Below are 27846 nucleotides of genomic sequence, written 5' to 3' on the forward strand. Positions count from 1 at the left end.
AAACTAATGTAGCATAATAATTGTACGGGGATGTAGAAAGTGCCCAGTTTTTTTTAAAAAAAGAACACCCTAAGAAATACAAAATTACAATTAATGTCTGTTTTTGTAAATTGGAAAAAAATAAATATGAATATAAGTATATAGAGTCTTTCCTGAAATAGAATCAGTCTACTTTTGGATATCTCACTCTTTGTAATGTCAAGAAGCATGTGGATTAGAATGGTTCAGCCAATATATATATAGAGAGAGCAGGGGTGTCAAACTTGCCACGTCACATGACATGTCGCGACGTATCCCAACTTTTTCCCCATTACTGGAGCAAGGGTGGGTGCGGTTTCGGCATGAAGCATCCGGCCTGTGGGCTAGCAGTTTGACACCCCTGATGTAGAGTATTTTCACTTTCAAGCTACTTTTAGAGACTTCTGTCTCTGTATGAAAACCCTAGTTAAGTAACAGGAAACCGCTATTAGGGCTCAACTACTATTTAGTCTACTAAGGATGAAAAAGCTATTATAAATATTATTATGTTTTAGAATTCAAATTCCAATAGTCATTTACTGAGGGTTTTAATTTTTACAGGAAAAATTATTCCCAATGAGACTTATGATTGATTGGATGTACCATGTTTGTAACAGTTGTCAAGATTAATCAGCAGGATACTCTCCTTACTTATATGACAATGAGTGGAAAATTCTGGCTATGCTATCTTCATGAACGTAATAAGGACAACAATGATGAACTTTGTCTGTCTGTCTGTCTGTCTGTCTGTCTGTCTGTCTGTCTATCTATCTATCATCTGCCTGCCCCAAAGTTTGGGTTCATGTTACAGTCTGATATACAGTTGAAGCACATTAAATGTAAGTAAAGGCAAAATACAATGTGCTGAAAACTATTCCTCCACTATGTGGTAAGCAGGCCATAGATACATGTTTTTAAAATCACATTGCCTATATTTAACTAGTGTCTTGTTTGCTTCTTATCAATTACATGAATGCCAACATCTGTAATTAAAGGTTAGGGTCCAAACTGTTTTACAATATTTGAAACTAATGGATGGAAACTAATCAATGTGAGAAGCAAACTAGAACTAAGGCAAAACTTCCTAACAGGGAAGACAATTGGACTAGAAGAACTCCAAGGTCCCTTCCAGCTCTGTTTTGATTGATTGATTGATTGATTGATTGATTGTGATAAGTCAGCCTGTTTTTTTGCCTTCTCCACCACCCTTGCAAAGAAATGCTATCATTAACATATAGATGGCTCAGAAATATCCCCTGCCTCTTATACGGAGAAGTTAAATTCGTTGACTCCAAATGATAATTTTAAATAAGTCAAAGGCTATTGGCCAAGTTGTTATCAGATCAGGTTGGAAACCAGTAAGGAGAGGTGCGTGGGGGGGGGGGAGAGGGGAAACATTACTCTACAGCTTCTATTATGTTTATGCCTGGAGAGCAGATCTGAAATTATCCTTTAGGTAAAAACTTCTCATCTAGCATTGCCTGATTAATCAGATGCAATTTCAGTGATGCAACCCTTGTAGCTGGATGCAATCAGTTCCGTGGCTGTGAATTGAACTCTGTACAAATGTTCTGAATGATCTTAGGAACAAATCTATAGAGTCTATCAAATTCATCCACAAAGAATGAATGTTCCTTATCAGGGTCAGTTGCCACAGCTTCCAGTTCATCTTGGGCAGCCCATGCGATTCCTATTGAGTAGGCTATTACACCTGCAGGGGGGAAAAATAGACTATAATGGATCAATGCCATTTTTTAATATATGCTAAATTCATATACATCTTCATAATAGTCCAGATAGAATATGAAAAAAGAAAAGACGTATGCCTGTTCAAAAGGAGTAATGAAAGTCCCCATTATTTTACAATTGTGGTATTATTATTTTTCTAAAGGTTTTCAAGTAGACAGGACCCCATACTGAATTTTCTGTTAATTGAGAAAACAGTGAAAGCACAAAAAGGAGAATAAAGAAACTTGAATGTGGTGTAACAGAAGAGCAATTTCCCACCCACTGTAACATATGCTTAGTAAATTGTGCTGCGCTTTCGATCCAGAATTGACCTGCTCCCAGTTCAGCACTTTCCAAAAGAAGTGATGTCTTTTCTTGGACACTTCCTTCATCTAAATGTTTTTCCCCCCTATGATTGCCCAGTTACTATGTCAGCAGTTTCTTTAAGGAGATGACAATATATGTACTAAATACAGCACAAGATATTCCAGGCCAGCCATGCCTTTCAGCAAGTCCACCTAACTCAAATAAACTTGGTCCTAATACAATCCAAGAATGATCTGTCAATTATGGGTTGTGGGGAATTGGGAATAGTAAGCTTAATCTTAACTTGGACTTCTGGATCACCTAATTTAAATGCCCTCTTCAAATCAACAGCCCTGCCCATAGCTAGACCTGGCTAAACCTTTTTTTGTTTTGAAACGAAAATATAACAATGGGGGATTACCATTTTGGTGTGCTGCTAAAGCTGGTCCCCTGACATCATCGTACGATCTGCCATCTGTAATTAAAATCATGATTTTCCGCTTGTTGGGTTTGGATTTGCTGAAGAGCTGCTCAAAGGCAAAGTTAATGGCCGCTCCAGTGCTGGTTCCTCCACTCCAATAGTTGATTCTTTTGATAGCATTCAGCACCTCCTGCTTAGTGTTGTGCTTGTTAAAGTCAAACTCCAGCCTTTGTTCATAAGTGTACTGCACAGCTCCAATCCGGGTATCTGTATCAGAAATCTCAAACTCTTTGCTAATATTGGCTACAAATTGCAGAATGGTGCGGAAATTACCTGTGCCAACGCTGCTAGATCCATCAATGACAAACCCAATGTCAGCTGCATTTAGGCAGGTTTTGCTGCAAGCCAGACGGTCAACATCACAGACTCGTTTCACTAAAGGCTGCACAACTTTGTACAAGGTAAACCAACTGGTGACATGAATAGAATAGTATCCATTGGTCCTGCATACAGCCTAAATGATAGAGATGAGAGTTTCAAAAATTACTGTACCAGACACCCTGGTTTCTTTCTGTTTAATTGGCAGAAAATAAATGTATACATTTCTAGATATATAGGTTTAATCTTGTAATATTACTGATCTGGAGTTATTCCTGTGTGTAGCTGGTCTCCATCAGTGTTTTAAGATCTGAAAGCTTAGCATTACACTTTTAAAACAGCTTTCTGCAAGCAAGAGGACCCAGACTGATAGGGCGATATCCTACATTTGTAAACCTCTCAGTGAGTGCGGTAAAATACTATGGAGTGATATATAAGTGCTGTAAAGTACTACAGAGTGGTATATAAGTCTAAGTGTTATTGCTATTGCTACTGTCTTGAACTCTATTTCAATTCTTTCACACAGTTTCCAGCCAGTATGGCCAATGTACACAAAGGGTGGGAAATTTTGAGGGTTGAAGTCCAATACATCTGAAGGTCTTTGATTTTTTTTTATATACAAGACCAGTTTTAGTCCTGCAAAATCAGAATTTTGTCACTCCTTGAGATGGGTGACTTATAAATAGATTAAACAAACAAACAAACAAACAAACAAACAAACAAATAAACTTTGTTCTATCATATGACTGGATTACAGATTCATGCAGTTCTTTATTTTTTAGGATGCAGCAACCATAAATTGGTGCATACAAATTTGTGCTTCTTTCATGTCTCAAAGGGGCTCATTGTAGCTCTGCCCTAGCAAACTTAAATAAAATCAAAATTAGTCAGTAGGCTGAAGCCTGTCCAGCTTTAATACAGTATGTGAAGGACTTCAGAGTTCAGAATAAATGTGTTTCATGGCAAACCTATGAAGGAAAGTGCACAAAATGATCAGAAGGAGTGTCCAGGAAAGAAAATGTTATTTTTGCATTTCCCAAAGTCAGCTTTGCTTTCTGAAGGAGACTTCCTTTGCCAAGCCTTTAGGAAGAATTCCAACTCATAAGAATACTGCTTAATTGAAAAGACATTCTGTAAAATGCATCCAGTCTAAACTCTAGAGCTTATGAGGACAAGTTCTAACCAAGGTACATCCAGAACTTTCATGTGTATTGCAATAAATTCATAAATAAATCCACCTGAAGGCAATGGCACAGAGTGTCCACGAAGCAAAATCTTAAACTCCAGAGTTTCGATTGCAAAGTGTGTTGCTGCTGGAATTGTACAACAGCTCTCTGGACTGTTTTTCATTTTGTTATAGCAAAGTTAACAGTCAAAATGAGCATGATACTAGAATTTCACCGTATCTAGTTTTGTTTTGTTTTGCAATAAGAGGGGAAAAATCTTCTGATTCCAATGGAAACTTTCCTTTGTTGTGAATAATAGGCAGTGCTTTTTTTTGTAAAAAAAAAAAAAGGTGCCGGAACTCACACACGTCATACAATCCGCCTTGCCTACCCTACAAGGTTCAATCCAAAAAAGGTGCCGGAACTCCGTTCTGGGCATTCTATGAGAAAAAAAAGCCCTGATAATAGGTATATGTAGTATGGGGCTAGTGAATCCAGTTAGAACTGTTGCAGAGACAAAAGATAAAAGCCCCTTAACTTCATAATATTGGGTTGTCCACAATCGTCCTCTTTTTAATCAACTTTCTTTTAAACACAGATAGTCCTTGACTTACGACCATACATTAGTGACTGTTACAACGGCACGGAAAAAAGTGACTTATGACCATTTGTCACACTTATAACCGTTGCAACATTCCCTGGTCACATGATTAAAATTTGGATGCTTGGCAGCTGGCAAGTATTTATGATGGTTGCAGCGTCCAAGGGTCATGTGATCACCTTTTGTAACCTTCTGCCGAGCAAAGGCAATGGGGAAGTCAGATTCACTTAACAACCCTGTTACTAACTTAACAACTGCAGTGATTCGTTTAACAGCTCTGACAAGTTGTTAAAGGGTCTAAAATGGGGCAAAATCCACTTAACAGCTGTCTTCCTTAGCAATGGAAGCTTTGAGCCAAGCTGCAATTGTAAGCCGAGGACTATCTGTATCCACTATTCAAGAACAGTTTTCACTGGCTTGGTTTTTAAATTTAAAAAAAGTATGGTATCTTAATGTGCATTACGTAATCACAATGCTTGGCAGGACTGAGTCCCGGGACTGTGAAGTAGCTATTTTGGCCAAACAACTATAGACTTTGTCTGATTATGCCACATGTGGCAAAGTGACCAGACCTTCCCACAATAATACATGCACACTCCAAAATCTGCCACTTTCCTGAGTGTTTCCTTCCCTCTTACCTTGTCCACAAAGTTTGTCTCAACGACATTCTTCTTTTCATTTTCATCGGGTCCTTCAATGGTGACGAAGAAAATGTTAATGCCAGACTCCCGTGCCAGCCTGGAGGCTTCTTCTACCTTATCGGTGGGCCATCCATCCACCAACACTACAGCCACGTTGGGGGCACCTCCTCGGTTGCCGGTGGCATCTTCAAAGTAGTTTTTGTTAACAAAGGACAAAGCTTTTCCTATGCGAGAGGATGGCAGAGGGGAAAGAGTTGCTCCTTTGTTTGATAAATCTTTAAAGAGCTAGTTCCTATTTATTTATTTGGCATTGAATTGCATGTTATTAAGATTAAAAATGATAAAACAGAGGACAGAAGCAAAACCCAACCAAAGCACAACCTTAAAGCCAGTGTCAAGATGCAGCAGATCAGTAGGAAGCTTCTTATTGTCAGGATTAATTAGACATAAAGCAATTATCTGCACTGTGATTTTGATAGGAATACATGCTCCGGTTGAAATGTGAATAGAAATAGCATTCATCCTGAAACAACAATGAAATTAACCTTCTGTCCACATTGTGATGGAAATATTCATATCCATTAAAAACATATGATGCGAATAATTTTCTCAACCAAATGTGTCTAAGACTGAGGATGTATATCAACTTCACATACATATCTAATAAGCTTAATCCATTCTGATTCTACAGAAATGACTTGGATTTGTGGCAAGATGAAGGGCTCCACAATATCTGCATGATAAATTTTAGACACTGCAACACAGTACAGTTCTAACATCTTATTGTTTGAAATCCGAAGCCAATAAATGGTGATGCCAAAACACGATGAGTTCCCTCATAGAGTGGAGTAGAATGTATCTTTACATTGGCTCTTTCTTTCAGAATTCAACACTGTTGCTTTGGGGAACCTCTTTCCTCCCCCCAAATCGGAAAAGACAGTCTAGAATACATGAAGCAGGTGATGATCTTGAGCTATGAATCTCTCCAGAAGGTGAAACAATAACGTCAAATCTTGGCATCTGATTCTTAAGCAGATTTGGTACATTATATCCACTACCTACCAACATTGGATAAGCCTCCTTTTTGGGATATTTTCTCAATGGCATTTTTTAAGTCCTTGGTATTTGAATAGGCCTTCAAGTTAAATTCAGTAGAAGGGTCATCACTGTTTGTAAAACAAAGAGAAAAAAAGTCATGTAAAACCCATTTCTGAAAGTAAATAAGGTCAATTTTCGGGTAATTTTTTTTCCAAGCAAAGAATTATATGCACAAATAGTTCCTGAATGTTGAAATTTTATGTTTTTACTTTTCCCAGTTAAACAATTAGATTTTCATGGGTATGAGTAATTTGCAGAGATGGTTTTTTTAAAAGCAGAAAATAGAACTTTCTGTATAATAATGAACAATTAAAAAACAATTTACTCTTTACTATTATTATTATTAATAATAATTTGCTATGAATTATTAATAGTAATAATTCATGGCAATGGTAAATTGTTAATAATAAATTGTTCAAATTGTTTAACAATTCATACTGAATTATTAATTTACTGTTTGCTTCCATCTGCCGATTCCATCTTCTTCATCCTTTCAAATCACTGGAGATCAACTCTTTGGTTTAATAAAAGCGTACCTACTTAATTTTACATATGTTTATTAGCAGGCTATTGTTGTTGTTTTTTTCATGTTGGAACTTGAGATGGTCCTTCCTCAAGGCACCTAATTAAACTTTCTGAACCCCTTATCACCTGAGACAAACACACTCTAAAAACAAGGCATGACCCATATTTCGTCCCTAAGAGATTCGTGCGCCATTTGGCATGGAACTCCCTCTGAACTCTGAATGCACGGACTTTTTTTCTCTTCCTTCTGTTCCCCGCTGCTTAGAACCCTTATATCTTTGAAACGTATTTTAGATAGAAATGGGGACTGACCCGTTTAATTTTATATTTATTTTTTTATATATTCTGATATCCCAGCTGTTTTGAAATTGGCTTGTATCCATGCAGACACCCCCCCCCCACATGATGCATATTTATTTTTCCAATAAACTCGTAATATAAATAAAATTAAATATAACATAAATAAATTGAAAATAAGCTATCCCAAATCAGCAACATTTGAAGAAAAAAATACTGAGTGTGTATAAGTTGCCCTTTCTGCTATATCTTTTATGCAATTCTGCTGGAACTCTTGGGTATATTTGGTTACTGCCAGAGGCAGAATATTAATTTATGACACTTTTTTTTTGCTTTTGCCTTCCTGAAGACTACATCTACTTTGAGAATAAAATATTTAATACACAATGGAAGAAATGAATGTCCATCTCACCCCATTCTTGACCACTGCTCTATTATTATGTGTTAGCCAATCTATAATAATAATAATAGTAAAGTTGGAAGGGACCTTGGAGGTCATCTAGTCCAACCCCCTGCTCAGGCAGAAAACTCTATACCATTTCGGACAAATGGCTGTCCAGTCTCTTCTTAAAAACCTCCAGTGTTGGAGCATTCACCGCTTCTGGAGGCAGGTTGTTCTACTGGTTAATTGTTCTAACTGTCAGATACTCTCCTAAGTCCATAAAAATTCATGAAATAGGACTTAGAAAGGGAGTTAACATATCTTTGGATTTTATTGATATTTATTTCTGTAGGTGCTTGTGTGTATGTGTAAGTTTGTTTGTATATGATTGTGTGTGTGTGTATGATACACATTTTAAAATCTAATTTTCTTCTTAAATACATAGTTTTTTATAAAAACAATGCACTATTACCCATACTGAACAATGCCCATGAGAGGCCCTATTGGACCAACATCCAAAGCTTGAGATACATCTTTGAGGAACTGTTTCTGGATCTGAAAACGGCGCCTGCCAATGCTCCAGCTCCCATCTATCAGGAAGGCTAAGTCAACTTTGCAATCTAGGAAAATAAATTAGATTAGATACATAAAAAATATATTAGAAGAGTTTGGGACCATTTGTATTGTATGTTCTACGTTAAGATCATAACACCTCATTTATCTCTCAAATGCTCTGCTGATCATTGTTTGTAGTTATAGTCATGTTTGCAAGTGTTCACAGAAAACAGAAGGTTCAGATTGCCCAAAGCAGTGCTTGGAATCCCTGATTTCACAGGACACATTAAAGCAATAAACAGCCATCCAAATAAACTTTTTATGGCCTCTCTTCTAATCAGGAATATCCTGGTGATTTTTTTGTGACCAACAGCCAAATTTCATACAAAAGCTTCAAATGAGTTCTAGATCTTTTAAGCACATTACGGATAATCACAGACATGTAAGTAATTAATGCTTATTCAGAAACAAACAAGAGTTGGATCCAAAGTCACTTAGAGAACTATTAGTTTGACTCTTTTTCAGAGGGGAAAAAGGAGAAGCTTTTTTCTTCATCCCTGTGGTCTCATATGGACCCTGAAGGTTCTTCTGAGTTTTCACACAACATGGGAAGTAAAACAAAGATTGCAGGGGAAAGGAGAAACTGATCAATATTGCTTCTGTTGGATTAAGCTCTTTCCACAAAGTAAGTTTTCCTATTCATTGAACAATTAATTTGCATCCAGCCCCATAGAGCTGTGGAGGTGAGATTTTACTTACTCCTACTAATTTATCATAATAAAAAGAATGCTATGATTTTTTTCTTACTTTTTCTGACTTTCTAAAGATGGAGGTTACTTGCCCATGCCATTCAATTCACCCACAAACAAACTGAACTTAGGTCCAGGAATAGCTTAACTATGTAAAACAGTTTTATTGCTGTGTACATCACCCAAAGCCCTTCTCTGAGAAAGATGGAAAGTTAAGAAATATGAAATAGGAGAAGAGAGGACTCATTGGAAAAAACCCTGATGTTGGGGAAGATTGAAGGCAAAAGGAGAAGGGGATGGCGGAGGATGAGATGGTCAGATAGTGTCATCAATGCAATGAACATGAATTGGGCAAACTCTGGGAGACAGTGGAGGACATGGGGGGCCTTGTCCATGGAGTCACGACTGAACAAAAAATAAATAAATATCTTAAATACATGTATTTACACTCATCTTATTGTATTGCATAATATAACTCTGGATAAAAAGTCATTCCTTCTGTCTCTCTCTTTTTACAGTTACCAAATTGATTATTAACAGATAGTACCTTTATCATTTGTTGTTATTGCTGCAAGCTAGTGAAAAAAATCTGCATTTATTAATAAATGATCAACATTTGAATAAACCTGAATGGAAATTAATTTGTCCCCACTAGTAATTCTGCTAGATTTCTCTTTGACACCATTGCCCCTTCCCCCACCCAAGGAACAGATTTCATTCATGAAATGCCAAGTCAGTAAAATGTTCTTCTCTTTGTCCGCTAAAAACAGATGATTATGAAAGGACCTGAATACATTTGTGATTCACATACTTGGATTTCCCTGGGAAACTGGCTTCAAAGGCTTTGGGACTATGTCTTCCTTGGAGCTGAAACCTAGAATGATCAATGTTATATATCATTATTAAATTTGAAGGTCAGGAAAGAGGAGACATTCACATTAAATACAGTCTGCTAATTGAATGTTGAACAAAGAAATTGTGAGATGACTTCAGATGCTTGATTTAGCATAGGAAGAGAAAATGTTTTAGACAAGAATGAACTTCTAACAGGGTCCAAAGAAGATGGAAGAATTGGGTAGTAAAGCATAGGTCCAGTTGTGTACTGGTACAATTGCCTTGGGGAGCTCAGAAAACTGTACAGTCCAGTGTTTTCAACCTATTTTATATTCAATCTGACCACTCACTTTCAAAGAAACTGGGTCTCAACATGATAGAGACAAAAAGTTATCTGTGCAGGTAGTCCTTGCCTTACAATCACAATTGGGATCAGACTTTCAGTTGCTAAGCAATGTGGCTGTTAAGTGAATTGTCACATGATTGGACCCAATTTTACAACCATTTTACCACAGTTGCTAAGTGAGTATCTATAGTTCTTAAGCGAGTCATGCGGTTTTTAAGGGAGACCAGCTTCCCCCATTGCCTTTGTTTGTTGGAAGCCAGCTGGGCAGGTTGCAAATCAGGATCACATGACCATAAAGACACCACAACCATCGTAAAATGCAATCACATGACCATGGGGAATGATGCAATGGTTATAACTTTGAGGACAGGTTATAAGTCACTTTTCTGAGGGTGTTGTAACTTCAAACTGTTGTTAAACAAAAAAATAATCACATGTCTTGGACTACTCACATTACATTTTTCCATATAAGTGAAATGTTAGAAATTTAAGCTCAAATTTCAGTGACTTCAGATGTGTCCTAACTACACTGCTTCTGAATGCACATGCAGGGCCAAATGAGGAATTCTACATTCTTCACCTGCTGAATGAGGCTATCCCTGGAGACACACTGGCAACCCAACTGGGCACAGAACACCACCACCAATTTAATTCCTTAAAATGCTGCATTGTTTGCTGGCCTGTTTGCAAGCTCTTGGGTCCCTTTTAAAGTGCTGAGTTTATGCCTAAAAGCCTGAAGATCCCAAGAGCTTAAAAGACCATCAAGAGGGAGGGAGGGACACACTTTGCCACTGCAAATTGGAAAGCACAATTCTTTTTTGAATCCCAGATAACACAGAATATCTTGTATTCACAGGTGACTTATGCAGTTCTAATGGAGAGTTGAGTCTTTTTAAACATTATTTTCACCGTGTTAAAATTCCGCTCGCGTTATCATAGACCCATTTTTCTTTTCTAAAATGTAATTTTTTGGAAAGTTTTAAAAGCAAGAGCAAAAATTCATTCAAACTAAAATAGAATAAGAAGGGGGGGGAGAAGGAAATAAAAGAGAAAGCTAAAGTGCAAGAAAAGGAAAGAAAAAGGTAGAAGAAAAATAGAAAAGAAAGAAAAAAGATACAAAGGAATGACTTCTTGTCTTCTTTAGAGCAGCTATGACTAAAATAACAAATCTACCTCTTTCTTTAAAGCCCCAATGTGAGTTTCTTCTTTCTATAATCTACCCTGTCTAATTGTCAAAATCATTAATTCATTTTTTCCCTGTTTTATTAAAAAAAAAAAAAACCCTCCACAAGTCAGCACTAAACACAGATACTGTATTGTCTTTTGTCTAATCGAAAGGTCAATTTGGCCACCTCAGGGAGTTCTATCATCTTCACCAAATCGCAGACAGGGCTTCCAATGTTGCCTGGAAAGTCGTCCCCTAAGTGCCAGCAACGCTCAGAGCAGGAAGGCCACCCAACATGCAGTTCTCAGAGCTGATTGAAAAAGTTGCTGTTTCCAGGGAGGCCTGCAAGTTCCCAGGCTTGCTTTAAAATGGCATTGTCGAATCCTGAGAATCTCAGCTCACTGACGTGGGACTTTGTGGCAAGCTAATTAAGCTTTTTCACCACCAGATCGTCACAGCTGTCCAGGCTCATTAAATCTCTATTCAGACAACAGTTGTCTCATACCAACTAAAAATAATTCTCTTTGAAATGATAATTGGCTTGCATCAAACAATCACTGGGCCAACTTTGTATCGCATTCTGGTCTCTTGGAAATCCTGCGTCGTGGTAGCTCCCTCTATCTAAGATGGAAATTCTTTTGCAATGTGTCACTTTCTATCCATCACGAGCTATCTGTCGGCATATACAGTTTATTTCCTAATACTGACAATCTTTTTTAAATGATCTGAACATCAATGGATGCTTTGGCCAAAACAAACAAAACCACCAAAAACCAAACACACAAACACATACACAAATTCAAGACTTTCGTTTGTTTGCACTGTCTTTGTATGTTTTCAACATCAGGTGATAAATTTGTAATGTGAAACTATCTATGAAAGAAGAAAAGCTAGAACCATCACATTTCACTCTGAGTGAATTGGGTGAATTCAGCCTGTGTGCCAAATGAACCCTGAAAGTAGTTTTTCAGTGGGGATCCATAAATGAAAGTTGATCAGCTGATAAGAGTGTGTAGTATAAATCTAATCCAAAGCACTTCAACTTACTATTTCACATTATCTGACATATTTGCTTATATGCCTTAATTTGCATATATATATTTTATGAAATAGAGTGAGACACAAGACTCAAAAGAATTTTATGAAATCGTCCTATGTAAGGAACTTCACCATAACAAAAAACAAATGCTTGGTTTTCCTGCACACATGATATATACACACTTATTGCACATTGTTGCTGTTTAATAGACTTTGTGAGAAAATTTTTTACCCGAGTCCAAAAGGCTTGATCCAGACTTCCATACATCTGTTTCAGTAGCTGTTATAGACAAAAGACAAACATAATTATTATTCAAACTCACAATTTAATCTTAGACTAATGGGAAAAATAACACATCTTAAGAAATACATGAGACCAACTTTGTTGAAATTATGTAAATAACAGAGCATGTAAAATAAACCCTGCCTTAAGTTTATTTTGAGAGTCATTTCTGGCTGTCCCAAAAATCCTTGGAGTTATAACATGAACTTGGAAAGACAGTTTGTGGCTTTCCTGTAGTAGAGGATCTTCTTCTCTTTTGAAAGTATTAAATTTTAATACAACGATACTTGCCCTAATAACTTTGAAAAATTTGAAGCAGTACATTAAAATGGGTAGGAAAGCTGTAGATAGAAACAGAGGGATGCCTCATTTATTTTCATTGCTTGTTTGCTAAATTGTGTGGTTCTGTCTTTGTTGACATAATTGATTATAGGTTCCCCTTCAAACCAAATTAAGGTTTAATTAGTGTAAGATTTTCAATTATTACTTCAGAGGATACTTAGAGGATAGCTATAAAATTACCTCTGAATTAACAAAGAGCAACTAAGATAAAGCTATTTAAATTTGGCTCAATCATATTAAATAATTTTGAAAATGTACTAGGAAGTATTAACAAGGAACTTATTCAAAAGCAAGTATATTGAGATAGTTTTACTTTTAGGAATATGAATTCTTTCTAAGAAAATTTTTAAAATAGTAAAAGCTTTATCTATCTTAAGATTACTAGCCCCATCCTTAAAATGTTTTACTGATCAGCTAATTAATAAACCTTAACATTCTCTTAATTAGAAAATCCACTGAATTAGGACATACCTTGATTTTGAGTTCTTCCTTGTACAGTTTGAACTTGTCCTAAAATAGGAATTAAAATAGAATATTTTATTTGAAGTTTCCCAAACTTTGTAAAAATATTTTTTTTACCACTTTGAGAGTTGAAAATGCTTGTATTAATCCTTTAAACTAGAGCTGTGGTGGTGCAGTGGTTAGAATGCCTGACTGGTTCAAGGTTGACTCATCCTTTCATTCCTCCGAGGTCGGTAAAATGAGGACCCAGATTGTTGGGGGCAGTAAGCTGACTCTGTAAGCTGCATTGAGAGGGCTATAAAGCTCTATGAAGCGGTATATAAGTCTAAGTGCTATTGCTATATTATAGATATAATTGAAATTTAAGTACTTTCTTCTCTACTGAATGAAATCAATTTAAAATAGGTAGCTGGTTTTATTGATATTTGCTTTCAGGTGCACCTGAGAGGGCTGTGGTTTCAGTAAAGCCATTCCCTTGTCTTTGTACTTACTTGATGCTGCGGCTGCTGCCACTGCTGAATAAACTGGATGGACATTGCTAGAGCCTAAGAATGAACAAGAAAGTATCTTACTACTGAGAACAAAAGCACAAGAACAGTAGTGTATGAAACAAGCTGATGGGGGCAGGAAGGGAAAATAGACAAAGCATAAATATCAGCCTAGATGTTTTAGTTTTGAATATATTTTTCACTTCTTGGTGACTTCATGAACACAATCATGCATTTTTATTAGCAACAATACAGAAGGGATGGTTGATACCTACGGGGAAAGAAATGGTGAAGTGAAATAAAACATTGTGTTGCTAAGGGAGGTCCCCACTCAACTCTTGCTCTTGGGTAGTCTTCTGATGAGTCCATGGATAGCACATTGTTTGGGAGTGAGCCAATGGCATCCATGTGAAATTCCAAATGGAAAACTAAGAGAGATGGCAAGAAGAAGGAAAGTAGTCTGGAAAGATGAAATGGAAGGTTGAGACCGAAGAAGTCCTGGTCGCAGATGGTGGGTAGAGTCCGCCTGTTCTCCAGCACAGGGCAAGGTCACAGCTGGGAAAAGAGTGACCTACTTTCACAGGAAGCTGTGCTAGAAGTTTTTCCAATCTTGTTTTCAGAGGGAGGGAGAGTTAGATGTCCTACCTCAGAATGTTTTGGCTTGGCTTTGGGGAAATTTTTTTTTTTTTCCAAATATTCATAAGGTAAAAAACTGAGAGCAAAAGTACATGTTGCATTTTATTTTGTGAAACCAACTCTCTCTCTCTCTCTCTCTATATATATATATATATTGAGTGCATATAAACAAATCATTAAGAATGTTAGCCTCTCTTTCAAAAACTTTTAAAATAGGTGGGCAACATATGGCTGCCTAGATGTTAAAGGATTGCCATCATGATGATTAAAATGTTAGTAATATCTGAAAAGCCACACATTGCCAATTCTTAGGAAAAATTAAGTCATGTTTATGAAAAATTAGAAGGATTATTTTATAAGGCTAATATTCTAAAGTGGAAAAGAGGCTGTGGAAAGCTTTGCTAGTAGAGAAAGATTTGTGAAAAAGTCTAAAAGACTGCCTCTGGAAGACCTACCACCACATTCATGAAAGTCTCAGTTGCTGTATAGGTAGTCCTCAACTTACAATCACAATTGTGCCCCAAATTTATGTTGCTAAGCAAGACAATTGTGAAGTGATTTTTACTACCTTTCTTACCACAATTGTTAAGTGAATCTGTGCAGTTATTAAGTTAGTAACATGGTTGCTAAGTGAAACTGGCTTCTCCATTGACTTTGCTTGTCAGAAGGTCACAAAAGATGATCACATGACCCAGGGGTACTGCAACCATAATAAATATGAGTCAGTTGCTGACTGTCTGAATTTTGATGTAACGATGTAACTATGGGGATATTGCAATACTATAATTGTGAAAAATGTTCGTAAGTCACTTTTTTCAGTGCCTTTGTAACTTTGATGGCCACAAAATGAACTTTTGTAAATTGAGGACTACTATATTTGTGCCAGAAGAAAGGCCACACTGAAACTTCTCATTAATATTATTTCACTAGAATCAATGGAATTTAAAAAAAGAAATTAAAACAGAGTTTAAAAAGAAAAAAGTGTTATCAGTTCTATGAAAATGAACTTGATTGCTTTATATCTTGTTTTGTCTGGACTTGGGTTATGACTACATGTAATAAACCAGGACTAGATTCAAACTATACACATTCAGATAGAACACGAAGAGTCTAGATTTTGAAAGGATTTTTGGGCAGAGTGCAGAGAAGCACTGGATATGAATGAAGGAGCTGAAACTAAATCTAAAAAAAGATGAAGCATATTAAGCATCCTAATCAAGAACTAGAAGAACAGTTGTATCTAAAAAGTTTAAGTCCTCTGATCAAATAGTATATTTCAGTGTGTCCCAAGATTTAGAAGACGAGTAACAATGGGGCTGAAAAGAAGTTGTTATATCAACCATGAAGTACATGTATAAAAGAAGGGTTAAAGTTTTGGAATGGCCTTCACAGTCTCTGTATGGAGGCCTGAAACATGCCTATGAATATTTCTGAATAAAAAGAACTGTGCAGGGCTGAAACATTTTTTAAATCCACAGTGAGGTAACATTTGGAAGAGACTCAGACATTTCTCCACTGATCTATAAGAAGGAGGAGGAGGTACAGTACCATCAGACTTGCATGATTCTGAACAATCTTCTGTGGAATCATCAGAAGACCACTGCTTTACATTTGTACAAATGAGATGATGAGATGAGATGAGATGAGAATGGTGGTGAGAAGGTAGATCTAGCAAATTTGTTCCATTGCCCTATCGAATTGGGTTATTAAACAGCTAGTCCGTGAAGCTCCTCTTCATTCACTCACCCAGATCCCTGACCTTGTGCACTGCAACGAGAGGCTTTGCCACTGTAACAGTTGTCACTTTGGTGAAGGTCATCGGTGCAATGGTGGTTGAAGTGGTGGTTGCCTTTGGAGTTGTGCTGACCAATTCGGTTGTGGTGGTAAAGCGTTTGAATGTGTGAGCGGCACCATGTGTGGCTGGTAATGGAGCTGCAGTTGTCTGAGACCCTTTCCGTAATGAATTTCCTACATTAAGATTGAAATATAGCATCTCACTGGAAAAAAAAACTTTCTTTAATAGCTTTGCCCTCCATGTGTACCCGCTAACATAATTAGGTTGGATTTCAGCTGTAGGTTGGGGGTGGCTAGTAGTTGAACATACAATGTGATCTACATAAAAACAGCTAGAACTAAGAGGAGGTCAGCAGTTCCTCATAAGCACTTCCAAACTCATGATGTTGTGCTCAGCAGTCCAGCAGTGATGGGTCAGAACCAGCACCTTCATTTGCAAAAGACCATTTCTGCTTTCAGAGTATTTTGTGACAGGATTGCTCTTTTTAGTAAAAACAAAATAATTTATAACAAATGTTCTGACTATGTGTAGGTGTGTATATATGTAGTCTAATGAGGGCCCAAATATAAATAAGTAAAATGTAAATTAATTTATAAGAAATCTAACATAATGAAGGTAATTTCACCTATTTTTAGGTATCAGGTATAGTAGGCTTGACTGCATCAGTATGGTCTAAGAGTCAAAGTGCCAGTACAATCAAAACCCTCATCTTGACGTTTTGGGCAACTCTCCTCACAAAATTCTCTGACAACATCCTTAGAATATAAAAATCCCTCTTGTCTCAAGACTGGCTTTTAGTCAGTCTAGCTGTTTTCTCTCTCTGGCAGGGCCTTAGTTTTCTTCCTTCCATCCCTCCACTTCCTCCTCCTTCTCCTCCCTTGTTTGTTGAAGTGTCTGTAGACACATAGAAGAGATTCTTAGTAGAGACTGCTGTCCTTTTGCTTCCAAGCTCCTGGCTTTGTATCGGGAACTTCAAGTCAGGTTTTGTCACTTGCCTTGTCATATCTCCTCCGAATAAATGTTCATGATATGCACCAACAAAGCCCAGAAAGACCCAAGAGGAGCCAAAATTTGCCTACTCTACAAGACAAGTAGATCCTTTGTGGAATACGGAATATGATTTCAAGCCATTGGATTAAAGAAAAAAAATGCTACTATGGGTTAGATACATAAAATCCCCACTTTAACCACTTTTAATAAAAGTGAATTCTGCAATTATTGGCCAAGCTTAGTGGGGGTTTCAAAGAAAGTAATGCTAAAATGTAAGTTTTGAATACAAAATTTGGAATGCTTCATTTCTGATTTATAACAAGCCTTGATCTTTATCCAGTTGATGTCATAGACATCAGTTGGATAAATTGTCAAAAAAAAGTTATTTTAAAAAATATTCACTAGGATGAAAAAAAGGCAGCCCAGAAAAGTTGTACAACAATGTCAAAAATAGCTCAAACGCTTGCATTGCAGAAATGAATGAGAACAGTTTCATCGTGATGAAGATTGGGGTGGAAACTCACCCCAAAAGCAGGAACCATTGGAAGGGATCCAAACAATAATTTTACTGTATTCGTTTCAAAGCTAGAAAGATATAATAAATCCCTGGTCTCTAGCATCCCAACAAGCAAAGACCAAGAACCACAAAATGACATATACAAAATGTTGATCACAAACACTTGGCGCATACAGATATGCTAGCAGAAGATTCCAAATACAAAATGACTTGCTTTGTATTTGATAAGGAAAAAAATTAACCTCAAAAATTAACATGGGGTGTCCTTGAAGCCACAATATTATTAAAGACACATTCCTAGAAAAGAGATCTTGTATCTTTGCTACATGAGTTGGATCAAGGCTTTGATGATGAGTAAGAGGCTGACCCTACATTTGCAGCTGGAAGATATGAGAAGAGGCAGAGCAACACAAATCCTTGAATTTTATTTCTCAGGGTGTGAACTCTACTCAATTACCAGGCACAGATTGGCATAGTAATTAAAAAAATCTCTTCTTAAGCCATATTAAATGATCAATACAGCAAAGGGCATTAAAGAAACATTTATAATACTAGACTTATATAAATTAGCATATGGTTACAAACTGCTCCTGCTCAAGTTCTTAATCCAAGTAACCACAAAATAGATACATATGTGGGGAAACAATAATGCCCCCTCAAGCAGAAAATCCATCACTTGCCTTTAGTAACTGTGCTTTCAGAAGATGAATAGGTCAGAATTGATGGATACTGTACGCCTCTTTTGGGTTTGCCTTCTAAAGAAAACAAAACCGAAATCTCCAATAAGTGAATATATATAAAAGCACCTACAATTTTAAGCCAACAGGTAAGGAGTTGAGGGCTGCATCAGGTATATCAAGTATATCAAGAACTAGGTACTCATATTCAGTGATGTCACATAGGATTATGTCATCACACACATGATATCAGTTATGAATTTACAGTCTGGTTGACACAAATTACACCACCGACACCATTTACCTAAGGGGGCAATTATTCCACCTTGCTTTTCTCATAGACACCATGATTCATGAGATCATAACCCTAAGGAATTGAAGCAAGCAAAGTCAAGGAGAAGAGCCTTTTCTGCTGTGGCCCCATCCCGGTGGAACATTCTGCCACTGGAGGTGAGAACTGCCCCCTCCCTTTTGACCTTCCGGAGAGTATCAAAACGTGGGGCCTCAAAGGGGGGGCACTCACTGCTGGAGGTGGATTATCCCAGTCCCATCTAGTGTTTAGCTCTCTTAGTTCGGTTTTAATAAAATTAAGAATATTTATTAATAAAAGTTAATCTTTTAACAACTATTTTTTACTTGTTTTATAACATAAGCCACTCAGAATTATCTTAAAGGGGAGATGGACGGCATAACATTTTAATAAACAAACAAACAAGCTTTAAATGGCTGGGTTTATTTATTACCCTAAATCAGGGGTAGGCAACCTTGGCCTAAACCAAAAACATACTAACTGCATTCTAGAACTGTGTGATATCTGATATCCACTCAAGGCATCTCTAATTACAGAAGAATGTTGTTGTTGTTAGGCTATTTGGATCTGGAAGCTTTTAGTCTCTGAAATTGCCATTCAGTGTCTTTTTTTTTATTACAAAATGCAAATTTTCAGTTCATCACATACTGTGATATTTGTTATTGAGCTATTTATTTTTTATTTTAAAAGTTTTATAAAGCAGTCCATACTGTAACCAGAACCCTGGGTTTTACACATAAGTTTAACCCCTCTCCCAACAAGAATAAAAAACTCTATAAAAAAAGCACATGGTCCCCTGGGTCAATACTCTCCCATACTTCCACAAATTAATAACTATATAAATAACTTAAATAATTGAAGGGGGAAACCATTTTAGGAATGTTAATGTGTCTTTTCTTGTGCATTTTTTTACTTAGTTTTCTCATTCTCCCTCACTAAATGTAGCTCTATGGAGCTTAATGACTAAAGGTAAAGGCTTTAACATCCTACTTTTCAGCTGTCTCAAGTTCACAAGAAAGTCATGTTGTTTCTTTGCATTATTTTCATCAAAACTCTCTAATCTGGAACCAGAAAGAGTTCATTTTGATCATATATATAATATGTAGCTGTAGATATTAATAAATAATTAAACATTGTCTGTATGTACTCACACACACATATATACGTATATTAAATGTTATTTGTATATATGTATAAGTACACACATACATATATATGTAGGTCTTTAGTTATTCGGGTTTTCTCCCGCGTAGAATTAAAAGTACCTTGGCGACGTTTCGACGAAGTCACATTCGTCATCTTCAGGCTGGTGTCTTCTGCTTCGTGCTTCTAAGAGTGGACTTCGTCGAAACGTCGCCAAGGTACTTTTAATTCTACGCGGGAGAAAACCCGAATAACTAAAGACCTACATACAAACACCCGCGAAAACCTCAGAAAACATACATATATATGTATACACACACATTTAATTGCAGGATCAGAAGACATGTAGAGACCTGGCCCATAGAATTGCCAAGAATCTGACACACACACACACACACAACCACACACACACACACACGTGTGTGTGTGTGTGTATAATAATTTTAAAAATGCGAATCCTAGGCATATTTACGTTGCCGTGGTGGCGGACCTATGGCACGCGTGCCACAGGTGGCACACGGAGCCGTCTCTGGTGGCACGTGAGCCATTGCTGGGCCGAGCTGCTCCCTCCTCCTCTCCGCGCATGCGCAGTCTGGGAATAGGCGAAAGGCTATAAAAGGAGCAACTTTCGGCAGAAGCAGCATTTGCTGCAGACAGCGAGAGAGCAAGCACGAGTTGGAGCGGACAGCAAGTGAGCAAGTGAGCACGAGCCGACAGCTTGGTGGCCATGCCCACTCGGTGGCCACGCCCACCCGGCACCCGGCAATGCATAAGTGGGTTTTGGGTTGCAGTTTGGGCACTCGGTCTCTAAAAGGTTCGCCACCACTGCGTTAGAGATATAAAAATCCTCAAACTCTGGGATAAATAAAATCAGCTGTTTATTGTTACGGTTGACTAGAGCAGACAGGCCCATCACGTGCTCGATGAGCAGAGCGCAGAGTCGATTAGGCTTATAAGCAGACTCTCCAGCTTCCAGCGCTTATTCTGATGACGCTGGCAGAGGACCGGCGAAAGCTAAGGCAGTAGATATTTGTTTTTATGTACGGTTGTTTTTATTATTTTTTGTTGCTTTTAACAATAAACAGCTGATTTTATTTATCCCAGAGTTCAAGGATTTTTATATCTCTAATGTATATATATATATTCTATGTCTTCTGACCCTGCAATTAAATATGTGTGTACATACACAGACACACATATATACACACACATACACACACATACATATACAGATACATACACACACATACACGTATGGCTGTTTCTACATACACATATACATACACATATATGTGTGGCTGTTTTATTGACCTTCTCTTATTTTCCAAAGTGGTGGCTACGTAATGTTTTTATATTCTTTTAGCCATCTGTTATTATCACGAGAGAGTCAAAAATAAAACTCAATTTGCTGGAGACAACTTACTGATGGAACTGCTAAGAAAAGTAAATGTGCCTGCTGTACTAGGTTTTTTTTGTTTTAAAATATGGAAACTAAAAATAGTCACATGCTTGTTTCAATTTGCTAAACTCATCTGGAAGGCACTCCTCATCTCCAAGGTTAGGCTTAATATTTGGAAATGTTTTATCTTGAATACTGAGCTCATACACAATCTTAATTTAGTTCCCAATTCATGTGCTTAAGAAAGCCCCAGCCACAGATCAGATATGGATGATATGCTATGCCAATGCTATGGTTTCTCATCATGGCTTATTGTAAGCTATCTTATCTTCACCAGGATCTAGCACATCATTCAAACTCAAACCCAGAGCTAACTTATGGTTAAATGGCTATAGTCCTCAATGAAAAAGAGCTGGTGATACAAGAGCAGCAGAGAGGTATACCGATCTTCACCAGGTCCAATATGGCTAATTCCCTAGTTCCCTTCTCTACTTTTTGGGAGACAAAGTTGTCTGCTAGGTTTGGCAGGAACCTGTTTGATCTTCCACTTGGTGCAGAGTTTGTCTCCCAGTTGATATCAGGGTAATTAAAGTCCCCCATTACTATTATGATGTGCTTCCTACATACCTTAGTTAACTGACTAGCAAAAAGTTCATCTATTTCCTCTGTTTGGTTGGTTGGCCTATAGTATACACCTATGGCAATGTCATTTCCCCCCCTTTATATTTACCCAAATGCATTCAAGGCAGTTTTCATCATTGTTGTGATCTAATTCTATAGAGATGTAGTTATTTCTTATTTCTGTATCTGTTATGCAGGGACACAGCAAAAACTTTATGTTTATGGTTCACAGCTCTCACCCTGCCAGATCCCACGGTTGTCCATACTGCCCTTCTCCTGCTGGATCTTTGTGGTAGAGGGGGCTGATATTGCGGTAGCTTAATAGAGCTGTACACCTAATTTCTGCGTGAAGAGCACAGATTACTGACCCTAGATAAGTAATCTGTCCTTGTAGACTAGTGATTTGTTTACCGATAGAACAGTTTCCAAGTTTGAAAAGAGTACCACAAAAGACAGCTGCAAAACAAGTGTTGCACTGAACTAAGCCAGTCATTCTGAAATGAAAGAAAATCACAATCTCAGACGCACTTGCCCTGTATATACTGCTGCTGTTTTTGATTTTTAGTTATGTGGACCGCTACTCTTGTCCTTTGCGCTCCCCCTCCTTACTCACAGATTTCTGCTCTTTCAGCAACGTCTGAGCAGTTTAAATGCAATACTTTTGGCATTTGATTAAGGATATGTATACAGATATACTGCAATCCTTAAAACAATACCCAATTCTGTTGGTAGTAGTGGTTAGAGTAGTGGTTAGAGCTGTATTGAAAAGAGTTTAAATGCTGTCTGGGAAATGAAATAAATGGATCTCATGGCCTTAATTTTTCTAAAATGTCATAAGGGAGACTAAAAAATGCTAATTATGTAAACCCTAAGCAGAGGGTGCTTATTGATCTGAATGGATGTATTCATTTGCATTTTATTCAGACTATTTCAATAGTGTGAAAAATTGTATCAGTGAATTTGCATATGTCCTAGTGTGCTCATCAATTGAGTTCTACTTCTACTTCTGAGCTTAGGGACCAATTTCCCCCCCCCCCTCTTATTAACTTTTGTTAATTATCTAGCAGTGTGTCCTATCTCTATAACTGTTTATTTTTGAGGAACATATTGCCAATTCTGATTAAAATTCTGCACTCTTTTTAGTCATGTTTAGTAACTCAATAACACAGATATTGCAGAAGGAATTAAATTATATAATAATAATAGCAATATTATTGTTAATAATAATAATAATAATAATAATAATAATAATAATAATAATAATAATAATAATAATAATAATAATAATAATAATAATAATAATCAGAGATGGCTTGAGATATGACTACAGAATAACAGAGTTGGAAGGGACCTTGGAGGTCTTCTAGTCCAACCCCCTGCAAAGGGGAAGAGGAAAGGAAGGAGGAAATTCACCTGAAAGTATGAAGGATTCTCTCCATCGTGGTAATGAAAGTGAGCGGATTCCATTGGAAAAACTACCCTTGTACCCAGATTGACCAGCAACTTTTTGAACTAAGACTTTTCCTCCAGAGTTGTCAATAATTCCACTGTAAAAGTAACATATTAATGTCATAAGTACATGGTTAGCTTACCAGAGCTCTGTGTGATCATTGAATTGCAAGCTCAATACATATAAATTCAGTCCATTTGGAACAGCTGATTCTAGCCCTTTCCTTTATGGGAATATTATGTCATCTTCAAAAGCTTCTATAGGTCTTCACTGAAACCAGGGAGTGCCATAGCATATATGATTTTTCAGACAGCCTCCACATGATTCCAATATTAATTGTTTTTAAAAAAATAAATGTTAAAGTGGTCAACACCTTGGGGGAAAAGATAGTGCTGGTACCTTAAATCTCAGAAAATCTTGAGTACAAATGCTTGAACTGGGTTCAAGTGCACCTTTCAAGTGCACTGAATTGTATATTAACTCCTCTGTGCAATCCTGAATCCATTTGACAAAGGTACTTGATAATTCTAAGGCTAAGAATAATTCTATTGTCAGAATATATCAAAATAAAATTCTCTGTTCTAAGTATTAGTAGACATTTAGATAAGGTAAGCCTAATGTGTAAGAAAATGGTTCTGTGGTTCCCTAAAAGATATCAACTTCTACTTTGGCATTTCCAAAATATTATGCTTAATCATATACCAGAGGGAAGGATCTATTACCATTTCCCAGTATAAATTAATGAAAATATCATCAATCTATTTTTATCTCCACAATTTTCTCAAATCTACAGTTGTTTATTTTTCTCATAAATCCATACCCTTTAAAACATTTTGCCAAAGTTTCCCTTTTGCTCATTAAGTGGAATTAAAGAAGACCTGCTTTTCCATCCTCAAAGTATACATTAAGATGCACTAACCTGAACTCTACTCATAATCATTGTTTATATAGATTTGACTATATAAACTACTTTTTACTTCTTAATCTTATTTTTTTGTATCTTTTAAGAGTTACACAAAATTTTTGATGAGGAAAAAATAACACACCCTGTTCTGATTTTTACTTTTATTGCTACCGGTAGTATTGATCATGCTATCTTTCTTTTTGATTTTATATGCTATTTTCAATTAAAGATCAGTTCTGCCAACCTGTGAATAGCAGCAGCACAAACACTGGAAAAAGAGGCATAGATATCAGTGCCATAGACCCGATATTTAACATCCTGACATCCCAAGGGACACTTAGCAATAAATTCTGGGTTGATGATCTTTGCAGCTTTGATGGCACACTCAATCTGTGGAACAGCTGTGAAGATAGAAGTTGAATGTTATGCTTACTATAATCTGCCACAAAAGCTTTGCAGAAAACAAAGAAATGCTAGGAGTTGGCTCTATTATTTGTGTGCTTTTATGCCGATTTTTAATACTCAAATATTCAGCATTGACTCCTTAATCCTTAAAAATGAAAATTAATAAAACTCTCAATCGCAGGGTATCTCCTACGAGTTTTCTCTTTTGCATCCCAGTGCCAAATTGTTTAACATTCAGTGGAATAAGGTAATAGTCACATTCATATAATAATATTTGAACAAGAGTCATTAGTAAACAGCCCAACCAAAGAATCCCTAAGTCTGCCTCCACCCACACAGACAGGCAAGACACCAGAATATAAACTGACAGCAAACAGCTTTCCTTACTAGCACTGATGATGCTACCTAGTTAGGGTAATGAAATGTCTGCAACAAAACAAGCAAGCTCAGATAGCACCAAGGAGCCCTCTGATTTTTTTATATGCAGAGCATATGTTCTATCATTGCATTACGACTGCATCGCTATATGCCCAAGATGGTAAGTTCTATCTCCATCATTCCAAATAGGAATGTTGAGTAATTGCCTGTAGACTATTTAGAGACATTTGACATATAAATTAGCCTATGTAATTTATGGTCTTTTTAATGTTGATATTTATAAAGATAAGAAAAGTTTAGGTGATTTTTACCCTCTCCTCTTTCAGATGTGTTGATAGTTTAGGAGTTGCCAGAAATAACATTCCATTTTTTACATTTGGCTTTACTTCCAGCCTAGCATTGCTTCTTAATTAAACCATCAGTTTTTGCATATATTTATCAACTTTACTGCACAAGATCAGGCCACTTTCATTTCTTCCATCTTCCTTCTCTTAGCAGCTGTTTTTCTTTCTTCTTTCATTTTATTCATTAATTTATGCTCTTTGTCATGTACAACTCTCACATACAAATTGAAATGTTCTATATGCCATAATTGTTAATAGTTGGACCCTTGAATATTCACTGCATCAGTAATGGCTTTATTCTACCAAGAATAAATAACATAAAGAAATAATAAACTGGGTTGTGAGCCTTTGTGGTTCCAATAAATTTTCCAGCAAGCACACTCAATTGGGGAAGTCGGACTTGTTTAACAACCACGTGATTCAGTTGCTTAACAACTGCAATAAAAGTTGTGAAATTGGGTTCAGTCACATGATGACTAGCTTAACAAATGAATTGCATAGTGAACAGGATTCTGGTCCCAATTATAATCATAGCCTGAGGATTACCTGCAGAGAATAGTGCTGTTGTAAATTAAATTTGGTTAGATTTGGCCAGCGCCATCTTGCTGTGTGTCTTTAGTTTGCTCACAATTATTACATCTTTCCTGAACCTGAAATAATATTGTTTATTCTGAAGGGAACAACAAGAAGCATCTGGCACACCAAAAGAGTTTCAGAATAAATGATGCATTGGAAACAAATGTAGCATGCAGCGTCTGGGGTGAGAAACATTTTAAGTGGGAATAGTTTAGCTGAGAATTATGATTATTTTTAAGGGAAGATATTGGAGGCTACATCATTTGTACAGAATGTGTATTCTTGGAGCCAGTTTTCCAATAACTTTCTCAAAAGATATGAAGGAGAGTTTAAATTGAAATTTTAGGAATCAACCATTTACATCATGTTTTGTCTACTTACATTGTTTAGATTTCCTGTTCCTCTTTGTAGTTTCTTTAGTAGCATATATACAAGTCAGCAGCAAAACTATGATACAATAGACAAGTGTAAAGAAAATGTACAACAATACTGTCTCTCATAAAATTAAAAATTCTCTAAGTGAAATAAGATTTTCTATTAATGTTGTCATTGTCTCCGGTTTTTTATGTTTGATTTTCACATTTTCTGGTCTTACTACTTTAATTACAAATTTTCAGAGATTGTTTGATTTATCTGCATGTATTGAGCACATTGATTTAATCTTATCTAAAACTGTGGGATAACAAATAAAGCAGAGATTAAAAAAAATAGGATGCATTTGGGCACTTACCAAAGACCAGTGCAATTGCTGTTATTCTCTTCATGCTTTGAGAAACTGGGCCTTAGAATTCTGATAGAGTTCACTGTAAAATAGAAATCCAGTATTTTTCTAATTTTATTTATTTGTTTGTTTGTTTTAGTTTTGAGCTTACCCAATTGCATAGCAAATCAGGGGGTCTTACGGATTAAAAAAAATATTGAGGAGAAAAAGACAGCTGATTAGAAAACAAACCCCTAAAGCAGGGGTCTTCAAACTTGGCTTTTATGACTTGTGGACTTCAACTCCCAGAATTCCTCAGCCAGCCTTGGGAGTTGAAGTCCACAAGTCATAAAAGGGCCAAGTTTGAAGACCCCTGCCCTAAAGCCAAGCAGCCACTGCCTATCCTAGTTCAGAACCTAGAACAACAATGAGATCTTAGGAAGTTTACCAAAAGTCAAAGGGTAGAAACATTTCAAATCATTCCACAGACAGGAACCATGACCTAGGTCCTGTAAGATGACACTTTAATGGATGGCACCCAGAACTACTAACGCTATCTCATATTTAATCCCAGCCTGAACTTTGACTGAAACACATCTAGATAATCTGCTTCTGCCAGGGGCCTCAGGAATTATAGCCCAAGTTTTATCCCATCTTTCACGTACAACCAAAGCCAATGTACATTATGTTCTCAAGCCAGTATACATAATGTTCTTTCCTTCAATTTGCCTCAACAGCTAATTGATCTGAGGAGTTACTTAGTGGCTTTTCAGGGTTAAGAGTAGGCTCTTTCAGGTCCTGTCCACTATCTTCATAATTATACTTTATAAAAACTGTTTGCCTCTTAATTCCTATAACTTCCTGACTCAACTAATGTCATTTAAATAAATTGGACCTCATTTCCACATCATTTTTAGCCAGGCTTGTTCATATGTACTTGCTTATCACAGTGCAAGGAGATTTTGGAAATACCATGTCACTCATTGGCTCCAATAATCCAACAAAATAGACTAGTTTTATGCAAGTATTTAAGTTTGCTTTTTGCTAATCTATGTATTACAACCTTTAGATCAGAGTACTTTTCAATGGAACCAACTGTACTTACCCAGTCCTGTGCAGGATACTGAAGTAAAAAGCGAGAGAAAAACAAGGAACAAGCATATATTTAATGGTCAAAG

At 36.7% G+C, this 27846-nt stretch overlaps 1 protein-coding gene across 1 annotated transcript; it reads right to left on the bottom strand.

The window, feature by feature from the left end:
* Positions 1-1416: 1416 nt before the first annotated feature.
* VIT (vitrin) lies at positions 1417-26754 on the bottom strand. Its single transcript, XM_015816004.2, has 15 exons — positions 26699-26754; positions 26350-26415; positions 24510-24666; positions 23325-23458; positions 18442-18516; positions 16206-16427; positions 13827-13880; positions 13345-13383; positions 12481-12528; positions 9677-9739; positions 8034-8181; positions 6322-6425; positions 5257-5483; positions 2474-2987; positions 1417-1729 (listed from the first exon to the last, which is right to left on the bottom strand). The coding sequence occupies exons 1-15, from the start codon at positions 26730-26732 to the stop codon at positions 1551-1553; spliced, it is 2064 nt and encodes a 687-aa protein (XP_015671490.1). The 5' UTR covers positions 26733-26754; the 3' UTR covers positions 1417-1550.
* Between the last annotated feature and the right edge of the window lie 1092 nt (positions 26755-27846).

The sequence above is a fragment of the Protobothrops mucrosquamatus genome, unplaced genomic scaffold (assembly GCF_001527695.2).
Source record: "Protobothrops mucrosquamatus isolate PMUCROS unplaced genomic scaffold, P.Mucros_1.0 scaffold393, whole genome shotgun sequence".
In the NCBI taxonomy this organism is placed as follows: Eukaryota; Metazoa; Chordata; class Lepidosauria; order Squamata; family Viperidae; genus Protobothrops; species Protobothrops mucrosquamatus.